General features: G+C 38.9%; 2 protein-coding genes across 2 annotated transcripts in view; one reads left to right on the forward strand and one right to left on the reverse strand.

The window, feature by feature from the left end:
- Nucleotides 1-23,895, forward strand: part of LOC141406160 (uncharacterized) — a 402,688-nt gene that overhangs the window by 330,972 nt on the left and 47,821 nt on the right. The gene's annotated exons all lie outside the window — the stretch shown is intronic.
- LOC141386758 (uncharacterized) lies at nt 3,267-7,770 on the reverse strand. The gene is made up of 3 exons (XM_073955678.1): nt 6,582-7,770; nt 3,886-5,734; nt 3,267-3,378 (listed from the first exon to the last, which is right to left on the reverse strand). The coding sequence occupies exons 1-3, from the start codon at nt 7,768-7,770 to the stop codon at nt 3,267-3,269; spliced, it is 3,150 nt and encodes a 1,049-aa protein (XP_073811779.1).

Here is a 23,895-nt window from a genome sequence, read left to right on the forward strand (position 1 = left end):
AATTGCTTCAGATAACCTGCGGATCCTTCTAGTTGAGGAGGATCTTGACATAGGCATCATACAGGAGCCCTACGTTTACGAAAACGAAGTAAAAGGCTTGGATAACAGAGGTTACAAGACGATATACATGAAGGATAATGGTAAGCCTAGATCATGTCTAATTGTCAAAAACACCATAAACGCTTTCTTATGTCCCCAGTTTAGCACAGCAGACTTTACCGTTGCAAGAGTGGAACTGGAAAACGGTAAGCAGTTCCTTATTGCCTCTTGCTACATGGCCCATTCCAGAGAAGCTCCACCAAGCGAGGTCTCGAGCTTTATGGGGGCCACTCTACCACATGACACAATAATCATTGGCTGCGACGCTAACGCAAGACATTCCCTGTGGGGCAGCTCTGAAACAAACGACAGAGGTGAGTCAGTTTTAGATTTCATAAATACTAACAACCTCACTATATGCAACAAAGGTACTAACCCAACTTTTGTATTTCCAAGCTCGGAGAACTTTAGGGGATGGCAGGAGGTCATCGACCTCACGCTAGTATCAGATAGACGGCAAATTGAAATAGACAACTGGATAGTATCCGATAAGAGGTCCTTTTCAGATCACAATTGGATACTATTCAACATATCTGAAAAGGCAACGCCCACTAATTGTTTTCGCAATCCTAAGAGAACGAACTGGGAAAAGTTCAATAGGGTTCTGAAGGACAAACTTCCAAATATTCCACATACAGATGAAACTACAGCAGGCATAGAAAAGGCTGTATCCATTCTAGAGAAATCCATAGATACAGCCTTTAAAGTGTCATGCCCATTGACTCGCTCAAAGAAACGTTATCCACCATGGTGGACGTCCGAGCTCTCAAAGTTAAGAAAACAATCACGAAAAGCTTTCAACGTCAGCTACCAAAGCGGATCCTGGCAGCCATACAAGGATAAGCTTAGGGAATATAAAAAAGCAATATCCAAAGCAAAAAAGCAATCCTGGATTGAATTCTGCGGATCTCTCGACAGCACCAAAGATACTGCCAGACTAAGCAAAGTTATGGCAAAGGGTCACTCAAATCCCACCTACATAAAGAGAAATGACGGTACCTGGTCAGAAAACTCGGCCGAATCTCTTGAAATTCTTCTTACAACGCACTTCCCCGGTTGCACGAATAGTACTAACGAAGAGCAAGCCAATACAGCTATAAATACAGACAACACTGAAGCCGGAAAGATTATAAGTCCGAGTAAAGTTACATGGGCTATCAATAGCTTCTCTCCCTACAAATCCCCGGGGCCAGATGGTATTATACCAAAAATGCTTCAAAACGCGGAGAGCTTAATTAACCCTTGGTTAGTACACATCTACAGTAGATGTCTTTCCCTAAACTACGTTGCTACGAGTTGGAGACAGGTAAAAGTTGTTTCCATACCGAAAGCTGGAAAACGTAGTCACGAAAATGCTAAAGACTTTAGACCCATAAGTCTCTCATCATTTCTGCTTAAAACACTCGAAAGGCTCATTGACGTGTATATTCGAGAAAAGATGGAGAACTCAAACAACATATCTTCAAGTCAACACGCTTACCTTAAAGGACGCTCGACAGATACAGCCCTTCACGAAGTCGTTAGGACTATTGAGATGTCCTTGGAGCACAAACAATACACCTTAGCCGCCTTTTTAGACATAGAGGGCGCCTTCAACAACGTTAGCACCTCAGCAATAGAACAAGCTCTATATAACTTTGGCGTGGAACCATTCATCAGTGGTTGGATAACCACCATGCTGCAGAGTAGAGTCATTAATGCCACACTGGGAAACAGCACGCTGTCAAAGCACGTAAATCGAGGAACTCCAGAGGGAGGGGTGATCTCGCCACTGCTTTGGCTCCTTGTGATTAATGAAATCCTAAGCAAACTTGACCAAATGGGGATTAAGGTGGTTGCTTATGCGGACGATGTGGTAATTCTCGTCTCCGGTTTATTTCCGTCCGTGATGAGTGACATCATGAGCGGAGCCCTGAAATCACTGGATACTTGGGCCACAAGAAGTGGTCTGGGAGTGAATCCAGGGAAAACTGAGATGGTGATATTTACTACAAAAACCAAATATGCTTTCACCAATCTTCCACGACTACGAGGTCAAGAAATACCCTTATCAGATCACGCCAAATACCTAGGCGTTATCCTTGATTCAAAACTATCATGGAAACGTAATATGGAACATCGTGCTCATAAAGCAACCGTTGCATACTACACATGTCGCAAAATGTTTGGGAGCCGCTGGGGCCTCAAACCCAAAATGGTGTTATGGATGTACACCAGCATAATAAGACCAATACTCACATATGGAGCACTAGTTTGGTGGCCAACAGTGGGAAAGAAAACAATTCAGAGAAAACTATACAGTATTCAAAGATCCGCATGCATCGGGGTGACAGGGGCAATGAGAACTTGTCCGGCTGAAGCCCTCAATACAATGATGCATATACTGCCAATAGATCTACACATCAAAGCAACTGCGGCCTCCAATGCTGCAAGGCTACGTGCTCTAGGCATGTGGAGAGATAGAGCCTACGGACATGCCTGCGTGCTTCTCAAACTACCAAGAAAAATAGCAACCAACGCTGATTACTGTACTCCTGCAATAACCTTTGATCAGCCCTTTAAAGTTCAATTTCCAAGCAGGAAAGAATGGAACAATAGTACACCACTGAAGGGGTACGACATCAATGTATACACGGACGGCTCTAAGATGAACTGTGGAGTCGGCTCTGGTGTCTACTCGGAAGAAGCAAATATATCTACATCAATAAAGCTACCAGAAGATTGCAGTGTTTTTCAGGCAGAGATACTGGCTATTAAGGAAGCTTGCAAAATACTTCTACAGCATCACTCACCAAACTCAATAGGAATTTTTGTCGACAGTCAAGCGGCGCTCCTAGCATTGAGTTCAAATATCGTCACATCAAAGCTGGTGAAGGAATGTAAAGAAGAACTCGCTGAGCTAGGACGTCTGACCAGAGTAGTTCTCATTTGGATCCCAGGTCATAGGGGTCTTGAAGGTAACGAAAAAGCAGACGAACTAGCTAGAGCGGGATCTGCCTCTAACGAACTCTCAAGGGCGTCAGTCGCAACACCATTGGGAGTAGTTAAAGGGGATATCTTCAAATACTATCTTTCACAAGCTGAGATCAGATGGGACAAGACTGAAACTTGTAAAATATCAAAATCTACATGGCCACACTACAACATCAAACGTACAATGTTCCTGATCAGCCAAAATCGACGGAACCTGGCAAGGCTAATTGCGGTACTAACAGGTCACTGGGCCATTGGTAATCACGCAAAGCGTCTACATATTCCATACAATGACTACTGTCGCAGCTGCGGAAACGAAGAAGAGGAAGAAACGGTTGAACACCTCCTCTGCTCCTGCCCTGCACAACTGCAAAAAAGACTGAAAACCCTGGGACGGCCGTTCCTGCACGATCTTACCGAGATAACCGAACTAGATCTGGGAGACCTTCTGAGGTTTCTCACTTCATCAGGCTGGATATAAATTATCAACACAACAAACGTAATAACAGTCTCTACACGAGTGGTGTGGTTTTCAAAACGGTATATTTAAAATACTAATTGAGGCTATGAAGGCTATAGCCACCACGTAAACCAACCAACCATCTTAGACAAAGGAGATCTTTATTGTACGAAGGTTACAATGAGAAGAAGGGAAGTATTACAAACAAAAAGGAATGTAATAATACAGGGTTGCATTTAATGTTGCTCGGTAAATACAACCATAAGGATATCAAAGAGTATTGCCAGATTTTCATATCAACACCTCCACTAAAAGCTGGCTATACGAAAGTTAAACCCAACATCTCAGCACACCTCATATGTTTCTCTTTCGATAGGGGTTTCGTAAGAAAATCCGCAACCATATTCTCTGATGATTCATATTGGAGTTCGATGTGCCCTTCATCAATCTTGTCACGCACAAAATGGTGACGTACATCTATATGTTTGGTTCGCGCATGATAGGCCTCCGTATTCGCCAAATTAATTGCGCTTCTATTGTCGCATTGTAACAAAATGGTATCTCTGCATACGCGACCAAAAAACTCCTTTTGAAACTGTCGAAGCCACTCTGCTTCTTGTACTGCAGCAGACATTGCCATATAATCGGCTTCTGTAGTAGATAAGGCCACTGTCGCTTGCCTTTTACTGTTCCAACTAATTGGGCCTTGCTGCATAAAAACATATCCAGTACAGGATCGTCTATCAGAAACATCTCCTGCATAGTCAGCATCACAAAAACCTCTTATCTGGAGACCATTATCATTTTTCTTAAAAACCAACGCCGCATTCTTGGTCCCCTTCAAGTATCTGAAGACTCTTTTTACTGCTGACCAATGTGTATTATCAAAACAATCATTGAACTTACTTAGGTAATTAATCGCATATGCCAGATCAGGTCGAGTTCCTTGAACTAAGTACAGTAAACATCCTATGGCCTCTTGGTAAGGTATGTTACCTGATATGCTTGACTTAAAGTCTGGTTTTTTCAATTTTACATTGATATCAAAAGGTGTGGATATTGGCTTGCACTCTGCCATATTAAAACGACGTAAAAATTCATTGACATGTATGGTCTGGTCAACATATATTTCACCTTTATCTCGATTTCGTGTGATATGAAGTCCAACACAATTTTTAGCTGCACCCAAATCTTTCATACTAAATGACCTCTGCAGCTCTGACTTCACTTTGTCTTTAAACGCATCATTGTTGGAAAAAATCAGTATGTCATCGACATATACTGCTATGAAAAATATTTTGGGGCCACTTATATTATAGTAAATACATGGATCCATATTCGATTGTCGCAAATTCAAACTTTTTAAGGCTGCATCTAATTTCTTGTTCCATTGACGACTTGCTTGTTTTAGGCCATAAATTGCCTTATTTAGTCTGCACACCTTACCGACAAAATCGCCTTCAATACCCTCCGGTGGCTCCATAAATATTTCTTCATCTAGTTCTCCCTGAAGAAACGCTGTAACCGCATCCATTTGCTCGATGTCTAGGTTAAACTGAGCCGCAATTGACAACAAGTATCGCATAGACGCATATCGGACCACTGGCGAATAAGTTTCCTGAAAATCTATGCCCTGTTTCTGGGAGCACCCCTTTATGACCAGCCTTGCCTTGTGTTTAATGACATTACCTCTCTCGTCACGCTTTCTTTTAATCACCCATTTACACTTTATTGGTTTCACACCAGGGGGCAAGTTCACCAATGTCCACGTATTATTCTGCATTAAAGACTGATATTCACTTTTCATTGCTTGCCTCCACTGTTTGGCATCCATGTCTTTAAATGCCTCTTCTAATGTGAATGGATCTTCAAATCCACCTGCCTCCACTGCATACAGATAATACTCACTTCTTTTTACTGGTTTTGGTGTTCGAGCAGAACGTCTTACAGTGCCATCAACATTTTCTTCATTGACCACAACATTGGTATCTTCACTTGTAAGCGTCTCATCAGGCTCGAAAAAGTCTAGCGAATCATCACCATCACTAGAATCACCATCCTCACTTGTCCCGTTTCTATCTGTAATTGTGCCATCGCTTGCATCATCATTACGGACGGGATCAACATTTACACCATTAACTGTGCCATCATCAACACCAGTGCCATCACTATCAACATTAATTGTTCCATCACTATTAACAGCTGATCGGAGACAATCTTTATAAAAACAATAATCATCATCGGCTGTCATAAATTTGTCACGCCAGAATTCTTTCTCAAAAAACACGACATCACGACTTTTCACAAGCAGGAGTGTATCAGCATCAAGTAGACGATATCCTTTTGTGTCTTCGCAGTAGCCGGTAAAAATATACTCTTTGGATTTGGCATCCCACTTTCTTCTTTTTTCCTTTGGCATGTATGCCATTGCACGACATCCGGAGATGTGACAAATCAACTTTACTGCTGGTCCAGAGTTCTTGCGGTATATTTTTTGCAACAGCGGCAGAAACGGAGCGATTGATGACGTGAACGGCATTTGCAACAGCCTCGGCCCAAAATTTCTTCGGCAAACCAGAATGGAATAACATACAGCGCGCTCTCTTACTATTGTGCGATTCGCTCGCTCGGCCACGCCGTTTTGCTGGGGGCTGTATGGTACGGTGGTTTTGATGCTGTATTCCATATCGTTTCAATTTTTCCGAGAACTGCTTGTTGCAATATTCCGTGCCGTTGTCTGTACGCAAGCATTTTATTCGTTTGCCAGTCTCATTTTCAACTCTGGCCTTGAACTGCTCGAATAATGCTGGTACCTCCGTTTTTGCCTGCAAAAAATTTACAAAAACTTTACGTGTATGATCATCAATAAATGACAAAAAATACTTAGCTCCATTAATCGACGATTCCTCCATCGGGCCACACAGGTCCGAATGTATAAGCTCAAGTATATCAGCTGAACGAGTACCAGACGATTTATATGGCTTCCGTGACATTTTTCCTTTCAAACACGACACACAGTTTTCCTTCGGTGGCATATTGAATTTCATACCATTGACCTGCTCCTGTGTTTTCTTCATGTCAACATAAGTCAAGTGACCCATCCTTGAATGCCATATATCAACGTCATATGTGGTGACTGCCATGCACATTTGTTTAGTGTTGCCATCCAATCTAAACATATTATTCTCTCGTGTGGCACTAGCTATCACTTTACCGCCTCTTTTAACCTCACACTTGTTATTTCGGAACTGGACGGTATAGCCTCTGCTTATAATTTGGCTGACTGATAGTAAATTAACCGAAAGGTTTGGTACATAAAGGACATCGTAGAAAGTTATGTCCATATTTTTCCCATTCACAAACAGTTTGAACTTTGTGTCACCAATACCTTCAACTCCCAGTTTCTCCTTGTTGGCCACAAAAATTTCCTTCACTGTAGACGGCCGAATACCAGTAAACCACTCTTTCCTCATAGACATGTGTAGGCTGGCTCCCGAATCAATAAACCAATCTCTATCATTGGTTGCCTTCGCTACAAACACTGTGCAAAAACCACTTTCCTTTTTGTCAACGTGCTTCTTCTTCTGACAATCTGCCGCTATGTGGCCAATGCGGTTACAATTAAAACATCGCATTCTTTTCTTGTAAAACTTCTTTTTGGCTGCAAGAAACGCCGCGTCACTGCTCTCATTTCGCTTTTTGACATCTTGAAGCAGTTTGGTCTTGATGGAGTCGCCCGTTATCTTTACACCAGAGCTTTCGATGCCCATTATCATCGGAGCGTACTCCTCAGGCAATCCTGCTAAGAGTAGTGTTCCAACCCATTCGTCGCTCACCGGCATGTCAACTTCCTTCAACTTATGTGCCGTAGACACGATTTGACTTACGTACTCTTCCACGCTTCCACACGCTGCAAAACTGGTGGTAATTAGCTGACGCAACAGCCCAACTCTACGCGTAAGTCCGGAATCTTGGAAGGCAGACTTCAGCTTGTCCCATACCTCCTTTGATGTCTCGGCATCCTCTATATGGACATAATTCACCTTATCAACCAAGAGAACTATTTTTGTCTTCGCCTTTGTATCCACTTTTTGATCTATTGCTCCCGAGGGATAAACTCCTTGGACGGTATCCCATAAATCTTCATGTTGCAGCAGAGTTTTAACAGCGAACGCCCACGTTGTATAATTCTCTCTGCCAAGCAACTTTTCGATCACAAAACTCGTTGAAGCTGACATCTTCTCTTGAACAAACTTTCTTCTCCACAATTTGCAGTCTAAGATAATTCTATTTTAAAGGGACTGGGCCCATAACCTGTTGTGATGGCGAAAATAAACCTTGATAGAATATCTTAGACAAAAGAGATCTTTATTGTACGAAGGTTACAATGAGAAGAAGGGAAGTATTACAAACAAAAAGGAATGTAATAATACAGGGTTGCATTTAATGTTGCTCGGTAAATACAACCATAAGGATATCAAAGAGTATTGCCAGATTTTCATATCAACAAAATCGTGCTAGTCTGACCATCGACTAATATATTTTAGCGTGTATTTATGACTATAAGCAGGTAGTTTTAAAAGCAACAATAATAAATACATATGTATGTGTTTTTTACAGAGTACGTAAAAATACTTTAAATAAAATTTCCAATCGTTTCGTTTCGTATTTTCCATAGGAACAATACAAAACGAAACATAACCCTCGTTGGCCGAGCTCGCTGTTTAGTTTCGTTTTGTTTACATTCGTGAGTACGAACAAAACGAAAAGCGAAAAGTACTCAACTCCACAACAACAGATAGAAAACTAAATAGTACTTAACACATGTGAATAAATCAAAAACATTTGGTGGTTGATAAAATTCACTGTGGTATGCTGATGCTAACTTATAGGGTTGTTAAGCAATCACATGTGTGTGTGTGTGTCTGAGTGTGTCATTGACCATAACGCATGGCAAACGTTTCCCAAAAATACTTGTCGTTTCGGTGGTGAATGAAACAACTTGGCAAAGCATAGCCGAAGTTACATTTCACCAATCGTACGGTTTCCATCTTTTTACGTTGAAAAGTTTGTGTTTTTGTTTTGGTTGTGAGAATGAAACGATTCAGAGAAGCTGAAAAGTTTGTGGCGTTGTGTGATTGGTACGGGAATCGTTTTGTTTCTTTCCGTTCATTGGTTTTTTAGGAAGGTAGTTGTTGACTATATGCCTGACTTGCAGCACTATCACCTGTTGCATTGACAATTCGGCTGAAGTGGCTTAGGGAATTTTGCAGCAAAATATGTGGGGGATCGTATTCAATTTTCTTGCCAGGATCCAGAACTGGAATACGATCAGAATCCATAAATGTTTTCAGACTATGAGCAATAGTTAAAACAGTCCTGAAAGTGAATTCTGTAAGTCCTTGGTCACACTAGATGGTTTCATTGAAACAATTCATTAAATCCAGGGTTTCCAGATCGATTTCCATACTAGAGTAAAATCATGAAGTTGCTGTAGTGAGCAACTCGATTTAAGAATCCCTAAAAGTTTCAAAGAAACCACTCTAGTGTGACCTTTGACTAATGCTAAGTTTACATTTACGAAATCCACTCGATTTCAACTGTCAATGCCATAGCTCAAACGTCAAATGAAATCTCATCTGAAATCAATTGGATTTCATTTGACGTTTAACCTATGGATTTGACAGTTGAAATCGAGTGGATTTCGTAAATGTAAACCAAGCATAACTCATTTTTTGAGTTACCTACAAATATCGGTAAAATCTAAAGTAAGGAACACACGATCAGTTTTGACTGTCAGTTTTGCTCAAATAATCGGTTGCTTGCCAGTGTGGCCGTTCACTTTTGTCAGTCATCAGGCAACCACAAAATATTTTTGGTTGCTGGACGGTTGGACAGTTATCGATAATTCCGAAAAATCGACAGTCAAAACTGATCGTGTATACCCCGCTTAAACACAATCTCCCAAGCCCAGGCTTAAGGAAATTAAAAAAAAAAAAAACAAGTAAAAAAGTATCAGTCGACATTGCCGACAGAGATATACCCTCAGCCTGTGTGGATTGAAATACTTTTTTTCCCAAAAAAAAAAAAAACTTACTTTTCAAAACAATATGGATAGGATTAAAGCACAAAAAAATTGCGGGGTATAGATAGATAGGGTTTTTTTAAACTGAGTTTCGACAATATTTAGAATACCATTTTAGCGAATATTTTCGAACTTTTGTGGGGGAGGTATCGGAAGGTCCACTCCTTCCACCTTCGAATATCATCCAATATTCGAAGAAATATTACGATATCCACAGTGTGGACGAACTCAGTATTCGGTTCAAGCTCTCCACTCACTACATATGGTGCAATAGGGGGATTTTACAACTTTCGGGTTTTTTTTAAGAAGTATGGACTTGCCCTTGAAAAAATCTTTTACTGTCGTAATTGAGGCAGCGATTGCAAGTTGCTTCAACAAAAATCAAGGTGACCCGACAGCAGGTCTTAAAGTGAATTTATCCAAAAATGTGTGGCCTATACCTGGTAGATATGTTAGGATGTGTAAAGTATGGACCAAATAATATAAGTTGCTACAACAAAAATCAAAGCGATTCGAGACAAGGCCCTAAACTGAACTTTTCCGAAATTTTGTGTGGGAGGTACCCAAAGAAGTGGACCGATTGGGTCCATATTGAAACCTAATCTAAGTCTGGTACACATTTCACGATGTGCAAAGTATGGACCAAATCGGTTACTCCCTTCAAGAGTTATCGTGCGCACAAATGTTCCGAACATTTTCGAACTTTTGTGGGGTAGGTACCTGAAGGAGTAGATCGATATGGTCCATCTTCGAACTTAAACTAAGTTTGGACAAAATATTACGCAGGCCAAATTTTGGACCGAATCGTTTGATCCATTCGATAGTTATCGTGCGCTCCAGCCAGACAGACAACGTACGGACATTGCTAAATCGACTCCAAATTGTCTGAAACACATTTCGTCCAAACATACTTGGGGTCTAAAACCATTATTTCGATGAGGCACATTTTGCCCGTATGAAAGTGTATATGAGGAAAAGTCAAAATTTTTTAGTTTCCATGAAGCCAAGGTTTGCACTATTATAATACGCGAACTATTGTAGTTTACCAGTAACTATGACTATTGCTGGATTATTTTTGATGTTTTTGTACAAAGCTCAAATATTTAGCAAAAAAATTTAATTTACGTGGTAGTTACGACCGCGTAAAGGAAAAAACATAGGTAAAAACACGTTGAAGCTAAACAGGTTTTTTACATTGCTATTCGATTTCTGATTAAACCATTCAAATGACGGACATCTGTCCAAAGTAAAAGTAGGAGAATACAAAATGAAGATTACACTTCTAATGTATCACTTTCCAAAATTTCCACTGCATCCACCTTTTATGGATGCTGACATTTTGAAGCCGGATTTCAGGTGTTTTTTGTATTTTTTATGTAACTGCGACGCGCATTCGGATATTTCGAAAAACCAATTATAGGATTAAAGAACTCGCGATTTCGCATAATCTGATATGTATATTGAGTATGTAGCCCACACAGCAGCAGAGTAATCTACTGCCAAAGGCCAAAATTTAGTGTGATATTTTTTCTAAAAAACCTATATTTTGGGTACAGTATTTACAAATCGTTTTGAGTGTGCTGGTACCCCGCGATATTTTAGTTTTTCGACGATCCGGATCATATGAATCACAGATCATAAAAATCCATCTACTAGAACGGCGGAAATGGCTACTGCAAAAATTGAAAAATTTGCGAAAAATGTTTTTCAAAATATCGCTGACTAATTCGCGTTTTATGTGGATCGTTTCCATTTCAATGAAGAAAGTGAATCATCACTCACGTTTGTGCGAAAACAGCGGTTTGAAAAATTGAGTGGCGTGGGAGCTGTATCCGATTTATCCAAAAAATACTGTGTGATGCTACATCCACGGTTCTTGATAGATTTTATTGAAATATGTTTAGATCGATGTATTTTTTCACGGTTGATAGTGAAATCGGATGCGCATAAAAAGTGTATGCACTTTGTGCAAAATGTAAGCGTTATACAGTTTGTTGCATACTAATCTTAGCGGCCAAAGTAAATCCTGGCAAATGTGTACAAATTAAAAGAGAAGAATTCGCTGTATTGGTAAACCGCATGCGCATCAAGTGATTTTGAGGATTTCGCGATTTACACGCATTTCAAAATGAACATTACCCGATACAATTTTATTTCAAGATTATACCTCATTTAAAGGAACCCAACATTTATTTGAAAGATATCCATATCTTCTGCTAGATGTTAGCGTGTTTTCGAGAAGTGATTAGAATAAAAAATGTGATTTATTGCGTGAAATTTAACTAAAATAGAAGAAAAACTCCGACCTATTTTTCTTACATTTTGTTCAACTAACTCACAAAATAAATTTTAATAAATATTTTCTCTTACAAAAATTTTATAAACTTCCTCAATATATTTTTTTGTTTTTGGTATAATATGAAAACCACTAAACGGATTTGTATAGTTTTGGTTTCATTTGAATCTTCGCGATGTATAGATTACGTACATATTTTATATATATTTTTCAGAGGCATAAGCAGGTTGAATTTTATTAAAACAAGTTGCAAACTACCAATTGTTTGGAATTCTTTCCTAATTTCCGCGAAAATGCACAACTTTTTCACTAAAGTTATGGGACCTCAGTAAACATATAGTATGTAGGGAGCCCCTAATTAAGAGAGTTTCTCAATATAATGATTAGAGTCTTTTAAAGATTTTTTTCTTTTTATCAGAATTGAAACCGCCATAACTTTTGCGCGCAACAACCAAAATTAGTATCACGAACAGATTTAAGAATGGCATTTTTTTCCCAATCTATGTACCAAAAATCTTTCATGTAGCTTCAAAAAAAATGTTAATTTTTTTTATGGAAAACTAAAAAATTTTGTCTTTTCTTCATATACCCTTTCTAGCCTAAAGGCTGAGGGCATAAAAACATTGAACATTTTTATGTTACAGGAATTATTTTAAGTAAATATCTTTTCCAAGGCTTTGTACAGCTCTTCTCCTTCATCGTCATATTGATTAATGGGATCCAAATTAAAACATATGGCACCGTTAAGTGAATAGGTTGTTGCGGTATAACCGATATGCTGGAATACAACTTATCAATGTCGGCACAATATATAAAGGCATTACCCTGAAGTTCATGAAAACGAATAAGACCGAAATTAATGGATCTTCATGCGTCTGAGAAACGTATGTTACCGAAAGCACACTGACCAAAGCGGTAAGTATCACCACGACACGGGAAATACGACCAAACAGCACGACCAGTATCCCATGACTTGTTATGTAACTAAGTCGGGAGTGTAAAGGGGGAATGAGGCATACCAAGATGTCGCTGGTATACACTTGCCATTGAAGAAATTCGGCCTAGCTCAGTGGCCACTCCTGACCAGCCATAAACAAAAATATTGATTCATTATCAATACACATATTCATAAAAGAAACGCTTATTTAAATTAAAAAGAATTAAAGTTGTTGTTGTTGTTGATGGTACCCAAGATGTTTGCTGGGTTACCTTGCCCTCCCAATGGATTTTCTACAAAATCCCCAATGAGTCTCATCGATGATGATGACTCCCAAAAACTTCCATTGACTGACCCCTTCCCTTCTACATTACCTCATCACGAATTATTTACACATATTTACGAATAGGGTTTCATATAACAAAGACAATTCAGGTTTTATTGTAGTGACCATATAGCTTAAAATATTTTCATATCCAGTACTTTCATGGGAATCATTTATAATGATTCTATATAAATTATAATTCAAAAGGAAAAAAAATAACAGATAAATTGGGTGTCAACCACAATACCAGTGCTAATATGCACCCGTACTATGATATCAAAAGAAATCACTAACCCTATTGAGCTCAATTGGAATGATTCAAGATCATCAAAAATGATGATAAATTTCAGTAATAATTGATTGGGATCGACATCCTTAAATAATTGACATTGGTTTAAATCAATGAGAGAGTCCATTAAGGTCTAAATCAATAATTAAAATAATTAATTATTAATTAAAATAATTAAAAAGATAAATGGATGTATATAAATTTAGGCGTGATTCTTGACTACGTCTTAAAATTCTAAACTATATAATTATAAATGTATATGTATAAATACAAATGATTATATACATATATACACCATGTACATACATATATATAAGAAGGATAAAAGTCCAAGTCTAAATCATTGCGGTTTTACTAAGAAAGAATTTGTTAGTAGCCAAAATTGAATACTAGACAAGACCAAAGTTATTAAGAGACAACGCATTAACACTTCTCAGCACATAATTCACGTATACCGACTTGGTCAATTTTAAAAGAAAGAAATTGCTGAATGTCTGAAAGAGAAAATCAAGATTCTTAACACCTTATTTCATTAAAAGCAATGATTAGTGCTCAGAGGCACACTATGAGAATAATGAAAGTATAGGGCGCCAAAATGAGAGCCGAATGCAAAACTATCACATTTTATTATTGGTGGCTAAAAATCTTCTCTTCTCTCTTTCAACTTCTTTTCCTCTGTTCTTTTATAAACTACCCTTCGGCACTTGTGACTAATGCACGTGGCAGTACACCGTTATGGTCAACAAAAAAAAATTTACCGCTATAAAAAGTTGATTTACATATGTACATACGTGTATATATGTATTACACACATGTTCAGTTTAACAAATAATCAGTTTCACTAAATTCAACAAAGATTTGAAACTTCGAGAAAAAAATCCATTTACGTTAATTAATTTCAAGTCATGGTCGGCTGGCCGTCGATTGTAAAATGTAAAAAATGTAGTTCCTTATTCCCCTGCCTGTGGCGGAGAAATAAGGATACTACTTTAAATGCAAATGAACAAACAGATTACACTTGTGGTGTACGCGTAAATAGGTTAGGGACAGATTTCACAGGCACTACACTTATTTCTACTTATCTGCATAACCCAGTGGGAGGCCTGTACAGGTTGATGTGACAGCCAATTGTAGTTGGTAGCCAGGTCAGCAAAATCCACTGCAGCAAGATCTTGATTTCTCACCAGGACGATGATGCACTGTACTGGGAGTGAAGTGGTGGCCTTCGAAGATAGTGTTTGCCGCCTTTTGATGTGTTTGATGTGCCGTTCAACTGCACGAGTGGGCGAATTGCACTATTAAATTTTTCAGCACAAATTATGGTGTCTTCTCCGTTGGGACGTTGACGACAATTTCGGCAAAAAAAAATGCAGTACCCCGATTTATGTTTGGTTTGGCTACAACCGATTTAAAAAACTGGCGGTGACGGGCAATTATTCTGGTGGATTTGATCCAATACCACTAATGAATGGTTGTTAAAAAGGTACCAAGCGTTTCTTCCTCTTCCACTAGAGAGTATGAACAACTTTTTATTTCCAAATTATTTGCAGTCGTGAATGATGGTATAATGCACTACTGTGGTGGCTGTTAGGCTTGATATCGAATCACCACACGTTTCATAAAAATTTATGTAACCAGCACAATTAGCGTTTTCGCCAAACCTTCTGTTAAACAGAACAAAAGAAGTGAGAAATTGTTATTGGAACAATGTTCCAAATTTCCACGCCGCAATGCTTGTAAAAAAAAGAAGAAAATGTGCTTGAGTACAGCCACACAAGTATCACAATTGTTTTCTTGAAGTGCTGATGACGATGTTAACACGGTCGTGGTTTTCAATGCAAATAAAAATTGCATTCTTAAGTTGACTCCACGGGACGAAAGAAGTTGCAAATGAAATGGAAGAAAAATGCCGCCATTTGCATGCCGGGTTGCCACCGTTCAAAAATTCTGACTGTCAAAAGTTTGGTTGTCCAATTTGTATTAAATGGCGTTCCTTACGCCGGCGCCAATTAGCGTCCGTTTACATTTACGAAATTCACTCGGTTTCGATGTAAACGGTTAACATAACAAACCCGAACACGTTGGCATAGGCCTGCCGAAGCCATACTGATTCGGGAAGTTAACCGATGGATGTTAAGGGTGGGGAAGAACCGCGACCCTGAGATTAAGAGTACAAAAAAAAGTCATAAGAAGGTAAAAGCCGGGCTAATTATTTTGTTGGCACCATGTGCTGTAAATCTTTGCAATGGTAGACGCCTATCTTCCTACCACGTAAGTCCTCAATCTCATATAGGGATGTTCCAACCTGTCTGGCAACTCTGCACTTTACGAACTTTTGACACAATTTTGAGTTAAGATGGCGCGAAGCGTCACTTAAAACAAAATTGCGCCTAAGTATTTCCTGCCCCGGTTTGAAACTGACGTCTCGAGTTCTAGTGTTATACCTATCCGCAGATTTTTCAAAAGAATCGTGAATTTTCGTTTTAATCTTTTCGCGAACTAAATTCAAAATATCGTGTTTCGGTACTACCTCAACCAAACCATCTTCCAAAACGCCTAGTCTGTGTGCTAAACCATAAGTGCTCGCGTGTGTAACCATATGGGTGCCGAATAACGCAAAATATGGAGAACAACCAAGTGACGTGTGAAAAGTGGACCTCAAAGAACATTCTATGGACGATATATTTCGGTCCCAATCGCGTTGGTCTTCCGAAACATAAGTCCGAATCGCCGCAATTATAGTTCTATTTACGCGCTCCGATGCATTCGCCTGTGGTGAATACACGGCATTTCTAATCGGTCGGCATCCATATTTATTTAAAAAGGAAGAAAATTCGGTTGACGTGAACTGTTTCCCGTTGTCGGAATGTACAATCTGTGGCACACCGAATTTATGAAATACCTCGGATTCCAAAAATTTTATAACGTTTTTCGAGTTAGCCTTAGCAAGTGGTTTCAGCAAGACAAATTTAGTTAAGTGGTCTAACACAATAAAAACATATGTGTTTCCCAACGTTGACCTCGGAAAAGGTCCAATGAAATCGATAAAAATCTTTTGAAATGGTCTATCGGTTACGGTTTCGGTTCCCATCTTGGGTCTTAAAATATGATTTGGGGCTTTCGATTGTCTACAAACAATACAGTGATTAATAAAGTTTCGGACTTGTTGAGCCATCTTAGGCCAATAAAAATATTGCCTCAGTGCCGCGATCGTACGCCCTATACCACAATGACAATTTACAGCAGAAGTGTGTGTTTTTTCGATAAGTGAATCGGTTAAAGAACTCGGAACCCATAGCTTCCAAATAAAATGTTCATGTACCGGAGTACCATCTGACGGGAGTGTCTTTTTGTAAACAAACGAATCGCTAACTTTCAAATCCGGTAAACTTTCTTGGTTCTCGAGGACCATGCTAATCAATTGAGAATATTCTTCACCTTTAAATTCCGGTGAATCAAGATCAACAAGAGGCCTTTCGTCAACAAACATATTGACTTCGTCCAGGTGAACGCGAGAAAGAGTATCGGCTACGACATTTTGTGATCCCTTGCGGTGCTGGATTTCAAAATTAAAGGCTTGGAGTTTTAAACTCCATCTTGCCAACCGACCACTGAGGTCCTTCTGTCCCATCAGCCATTTCAACGCGCTGTGATCCGTCACGACAGTGAATGGCATCATTTCGATAAACGGGCGAAATTTCTTTATCGCACTAATGACTGCCAAACACTCCCGCTCCGTCACACTATAGTTCTGCTCAGCCTTGGAGAGCTGCGCAGAATGAAAGGCGATGGGACGTTCCAGACCAACAGCGTCCAGTTGGTACAAGACCGCACCTAGGCCAAGGTTCGAAGCGTCACACTGCACGTAGAACCTTTTGTCAAACACCGGATGGTGAAGAACCGGGCTAGTAGTCAATGCTACTTTCAATTTATTAAAAGCTTCTATCGCCTGATCATCAAAGGAGAATGGTTTACCTTTCTTTAAAGTCCTAGTGAGAGGTGCTGTAATTTCGGCATAGTTCTGAATGAACCGCCTGAACCATGAAGCCATTCCTAAAAATCGCCTAACTTCCCTAGTCGTCTTCGGAATTGGTATGTCTGTGATCGAATCTATTTTGGACGGATCCGGCTTAAGTTTTCCTTCACCCACTATATATCCGAGGTACCTTAACTGTCGCCTGCAGAATTTTGACTTTTTCAAGTTGATCGTGAGATTAGCCCTAGACAGCATTTCCCCTACTTGACGGAGCAGTACCACGTGAGATTCAAAGTCGGGTGAGACTACCAGAAGATCGTCAAGATAAACGAAGACTTTGTTTTTCAGTTCCGGTGAGATCACACTATCCATTAACCGACATAACCGTTGGGCTGCATTGCACAACCCGAACGGCATGACAGTAAATTGATAGTGTGGTCTCCCCGGCACTGTAAACGCGGTCTTCGGACGACTGTCTACTGATAAGGGCACCTGCCAAAAGGCGTCTTTAAGATCAATACTCGAAATAAAATAGGTGTCTTGGAGACGACCCAATAATGCGTCTATAAACGGCAGAGGATACGCGTCTTTGATGGTGACCTCATTCAACTTGCGTGCATCTAGGCACAACCTATTCTTTTCACCCCTACGGACCAAAGTGACTGGAGAGTTCCACGGTGACGTACTGGGCTCAATAACCCCCAAACTCAGCATGCGATCGAGTTCTTTATAGATGAGAGATTCTATGGCGGGAGACATGGGATAATGACGCTGTTTAATCGGGACCGCATCCCCGGTATCAATCACGTGCTCCTCTAAATGCGTCTTCCCAAGACCATGCTTCTCGAAATCCATAAAACTCTCTTTAGCTTTCTCAAGCTGGACTAACTGATCATCCGATAAAATGTGCATATCAGAATCTTCACCTATAGAACCGATCTCGAGACTGCTTATGAGTTTGGGTGCTACGCTAAACTCTTTCCAAAAATCGACGCCGCAGTACATCAAATTTTCAAGGCCCGGAATCAAGTAAACCTCCATGGATCTGGTTAAACCATTAAAACTAAGCTGAACTTTAACTTTGCCTGCACAAGATACACGCTGTCCGCTCGCAGTACCAACGCTGCACTTAAAAACCGGAATAATTTTCAACTTCAATTTGTCAGCAAAAGACAAACAATCTTTGCCTAAGCACGTCACCGTAGCTCCACTATCAAACAATGCTAATACAGACATACCATTCACTAAGACTTCTCGAAAAGGACGAGGGTCTTTTGATCTAAAATCCGAAAAAGTACAAGAAGAAACAGAAAGTCTCTTAAGGCGTCTCAATTTATACCGCTCACGAGCTTTAAGGATTCGTTTGGAAACAAAAACATCAGATTTACAAGAAATTTCAGAGTTGAAAATACGCTCCCTAGTCTTCAGATAATTTGCCATGCGGATATGAAAAGGCAAAGTCAAATCAGGTTTGGTTTTGACAATGTTGTCGGAAGGTCTGGGTAATAAACTACATTGATGAGAAAGGATTGGACCTGTAGAAGTGGAAATATCAGATGAGGCTAGTCAATCCACAGTCTGAGTAGCTATGGATTCTGACTTAGAAGGATTAGAAGGACGACTAATTTGTTTGCATTGATTGCATTGTGGAGTGGTAACCCCTGGTGATCCACAACGGAAACAAAAGACTGAACGATGAGAACTAGAACAATTCTTAAAAATGTGGCCATTGCTGCCGCAATTCCAACATCTTGAAGTCTCATTTTTGGAAACACCAGGTGCCTTCGCCCGAAGCCTCAGCTCCTCAACATCATGTACAAAATCATCAAAATCAGAATCGTTAATTTCATTTATCATTCGAGAGGGTTGGCCAGTCCTAAATCTCAATGACGATTCCCTTTCCAGAAATTCCTCAGCTTTCCTAACTTCATTTCGGAATTGTTCCACCGAATAAAAAGTGCCACTAAATGTTAAATGGGCAAGTTTGGGTTTCAAACCAGCTTTGAGGATGTCTATAACTTCAAAATCTTTCAAAGGTTCCCTTAATTGAGTACGCAGATTATTTATAGCGTCTATATATTGAGTAGCAGATTCATCTCTACCCTGCTTCCTGTCCATAATCTGCCTCATCACATCAAGATTTGATTGAAAACGCTGGAATTCCCTAACTATACACAACTTTAACATCTCCCAGTTCAAATTTGGATATTGACGGATCAGACCCCAGTACCACTGACAAGGACGACCTTCCAATAAATGATGAAATTCATCAACCAATTCTTGTTCTGGGCAGCCATAACTATTCCGAAGTCGTTCTACTCGAAAGATAAAATCTTCAACATTTGGTGTCTTTGGGGTAGCATCAAACTTAATGCCCCACTTACTAAGATATGGATACCTGGGCCTACTAAAATCTTCCCTATTTCGATTTGGAACTTCCTGGTTGCGACTACTCGAACCTGCATGTCTGGTATCGGTTTGTAGTGGTGGCAAATCATGAGGCCAATCGATGCTTTGAGAATGTGGTTCTTGTCTGTTAATAGGATTAGCTGGAGGAACGGAAGATTGAGAAAAAGCAGCTTGAACTGCAGCAGCAACAGCTTTCTGCATTTCCTTTTTCATGGTTTCAACCATTGATGCTTGGGTGGCCTCTAAGGCGGACTGAACTACCTCAAGAACTCCTGTGCCATTAAGCCTATCAACCTGATCTTCATCATTGCCACGAATAGTCAAAGGGCTAAAAGAAGGTCTAGTAATTGTGCTTGGTTGCTCATTTACTTGCGAAAGAGTAGGTGGACTTGCAAATTCGTTTGGTGTAGGCGGATCATTGCCATCGGCGCTAGCTGGGATACCTGATCCGGTACCTGGTTCTGTTCCAGCAGCTTCTCCCACTGCTTGACTTGTCGACCTGGTAATAATGCTGTAAGTTTTCGGCTTAGCCCCTGTAGCAGGCTGCATGATGTCCAAATCAAAACGAAATCTCAAAAAAAAACAATGAATTTTCCAAAAATGTACTTTTATTACTCAGTACAACAATAAATCTCAATAAAAAGCTCAAGAAACAATTTCCAAAACGAAAATATATGACTTTTCAAATGATCAACAGGTTATTCAAAATAAAGATATAGATATGTATCGCCGAGATAGTCAAAGTCCAATAGTGAAATTTTAATACACAACAAAACTCGATCAGACTACTGAATGGTTACAACAGGTCTGGTACTTCAAAAAGAATCGAATCTAAAATCAATAAATCATGAAAAGTTTCTCAAAAGCAGAAAAAAAAAACTCAAAAATCCTGTAAAACAGAATAAATTGAGACAATAGATTATCTAGGCTGTGGTAGATCAGGGTAAAAGTTTGTAAGTCCGGGTAAAATTAATTCGAATAATATTCGAATCAGAAAAAGAAAGGTCTTAGCTGGTGGAAAAAAATAATAGGACTTCGATAGGCTCTTCAGTCCTCTTCGCCTACCCCTATTGTTCTATGAGGTAGACTGTTCAAACGTAGGAGTGATTGTTGCCGGTTAGAATTTCCTCAAAGAGTTTCTCGAGGTCTCTTCAGTGTATCCTTAGTTAAGCATAGAACGTCTTTCTAAAGATACACTGGGAAATCGACAACCAGACAACAATCCGTCCTACGGAAAATGCTCCAACTCAAGGTTGAGCGCTGCCGTCCGAAGGCTCTCCAGACTAACCGCCCCTACAACCTTAAGGTACTTCAGCTGACCTCGAGTCGAACTGAAGACCAGTCTTCGGGTACAGCTAGTCCAGTCCTGTGTACACCCTGTGTGTACGTGAAAACAAACAAAAATATATTACTACTTAAAGCTTATATATTTTAAAAGTAAGAACTAGCAATCAGTAGTTTGAGCCTATCAAACCCCTCCTGCAGTCTTTTAATCAAAAAGAGACAAACAAATGTCTTGAGGGCGACGACCCTATGCCTCCCGCAATCGGAAATAGTTTGGTAACTACCACGGTAGAAAATTCCAGCAAAGTGAATAGTAAATTACTACCACTTCTGAAAAAATGTAACAAAAACTAATGCACCACCGATTCCAATTGAAATCTCGAAAGGTTTCACCAGGTTCCACGACGATGCTTCACATTCAATTCTCAAACCAGAAACAGGAAAAAAAAAAGTTGTCAAGAGATCTTATCAGTGCAGGTGCCAGGAAAAAAAATGAAAACTAATATGTCTTAAATGTGCCAACAATTAATTAAATGTCAATAATTTTATTCCCAATAATTTTCAGAAGTATTTCAAATAATTGATGATCAGAATTTTCATAAAATTAAAGGTAATTAGTAGAAGGTTAAGGTATCAGCCAAGATAAAAAATAAAAAAAATCAACAACAACAAACAATCTCCAACATCTTTCAAAAAACGTAGTCAAAAATTTCCCCCAAAAATTTCAATTCTAATAAATCAATATATTAAAGCATCTATAATATCGCAAATCATGCGAATAATCATAAATAATCAACTGCAGATGACCATATATTATAAAGCTTTAAAGAAAGTCGAAGTATGAATCTTGAAATGTAGAAGTTTTGTCACAAAATTGCAGCTTGACATAAACTCAGGCTTGCAAGACGACGAAAACTCTTTCCTTTAAGATGAAATTCAAGAAATGATGTTAAAATTTAATTGACCTTAAGTCGCAATTGGTATGTTGTAATATAACAACAACTCAAGACATACTGAAAACCAATCAAACAAAAATTCATACACCTAATGTTCAGGAACAATTCCCATTGATGGGAGTTGAACCTAAGACATTGGCTTGAACGTTGGGCGCCATTGTTATGTAACTAAGTCGGGAGTGTAAAGGGGGAATGAGGCATACCAAGATGTCGCTGGTATACACTTGCCATTGAAGAAATTCGGCCTAGCTCAGTGGCCACTCCTGACCAGCCATAAACAAAAATATTGATTCATTATCAATACACATATTCATAAAAGAAACGCTTATTTAAATTAAAAAGAATTAAAGTTGTTGTTGTTGTTGATGGTACCCAAGATGTTTGCTGGGTTACCTTGCCCTCCCAATGGATTTTCTACAAAATCCCCAATGAGTCTCATCGATGATGATGACTCCCAAAAACTTCCATTGACTGACCCCTTCCCTTCTACATTACCTCATCACGAATTATTTACACATATTTACGAATAGGGTTTCATATAACAAAGACAATTCAGGTTTTATTGTAGTGACCATATAGCTTAAAATATTTTCATATCCAGTACTTTCATGGGAATCATTTATAATGATTCTATATAAATTATAATTCAAAAGGAAAAAAATAACAGATAAATTGGGTGTCAACCACAATACCAGTGCTAATATGCACCCGTACTATGATATCAAAAGAAATCACTAACCCTATTGAGCTCAATTGGAATGATTCAAGATCATCAAAAATGATGATAAATTTCAGTAATAATTGATTGGGATCGACATCCTTAAATAATTGACATTGGTTTAAATCAATGAGAGAGTCCATTAAGGTCTAAATCAATAATTAAAATAATTAATTATTAATTAAAATAATTAAAAAGATAAATGGATGTATATAAATTTAGGCGTGATTCTTGACTACGTCTTAAAATTCTAAACTATATAATTATAAATGTATATGTATAAATACAAATGATTATATACATATATACACCATGTACATACATATATATAAGAAGGATAAAAGTCCAAGTCTAAATCATTGCGGTTTTACTAAGAAAGAATTTGTTAGTAGCCAAAATTGAATACTAGACAAGACCAAAGTTATTAAGAGACAACGCATTAACACTTCTCAGCACATAATTCACGTATACCGACTTGGTCAATTTTAAAAGAAAGAAATTGCTGAATGTCTGAAAGAGAAAATCAAGATTCTTAACACCTTATTTCATTAAAAGCAATGATTAGTGCTCAGAGGCACACTATGAGAATAATGAAAGTATAGGGCGCCAAAATGAGAGCCGAATGCAAAACTATCACATTTTATTATTGGTGGCTAAAAATCTTCTCTTCTCTCTTTCAACTTCTTTTCCTCTGTTCTTTTATAAACTACCCTTCGGCACTTGTGACTAATGCACGTGGCAGTACACCGTTATGGTCAACAAAAAAAAATTTACCGCTATAAAAAGTTGATTTACATATGTACATACGTGTATATATGTATTACACACATGTTCAGTTTAACAAATAATCAGTTTCACTAAATTCAACAAAGATTTGAAACTTCGAGAAAAAAATCCATTTACGTTAATTAATTTCAAGTCATGGTCGGCTGGCCGTCGATTGTAAAATGTAAAAAATGTAGTTCCTTATTCCCCTGCCTGTGGCGGAGAAATAAGGATACTACTTTAAATGCAAATGAACAAACAGATTACACTTGTGGTGTACGCGTAAATAGGTTAGGGACAGATTTCACAGGCACTACACTTAT

This window comes from Musca autumnalis, unplaced genomic scaffold, assembly GCF_047663935.1.
Source record: "Musca autumnalis isolate F117 unplaced genomic scaffold, ASM4766393v1 scaffold_5, whole genome shotgun sequence".
Classification (NCBI taxonomy): Eukaryota; Metazoa; Arthropoda; class Insecta; order Diptera; family Muscidae; genus Musca; species Musca autumnalis.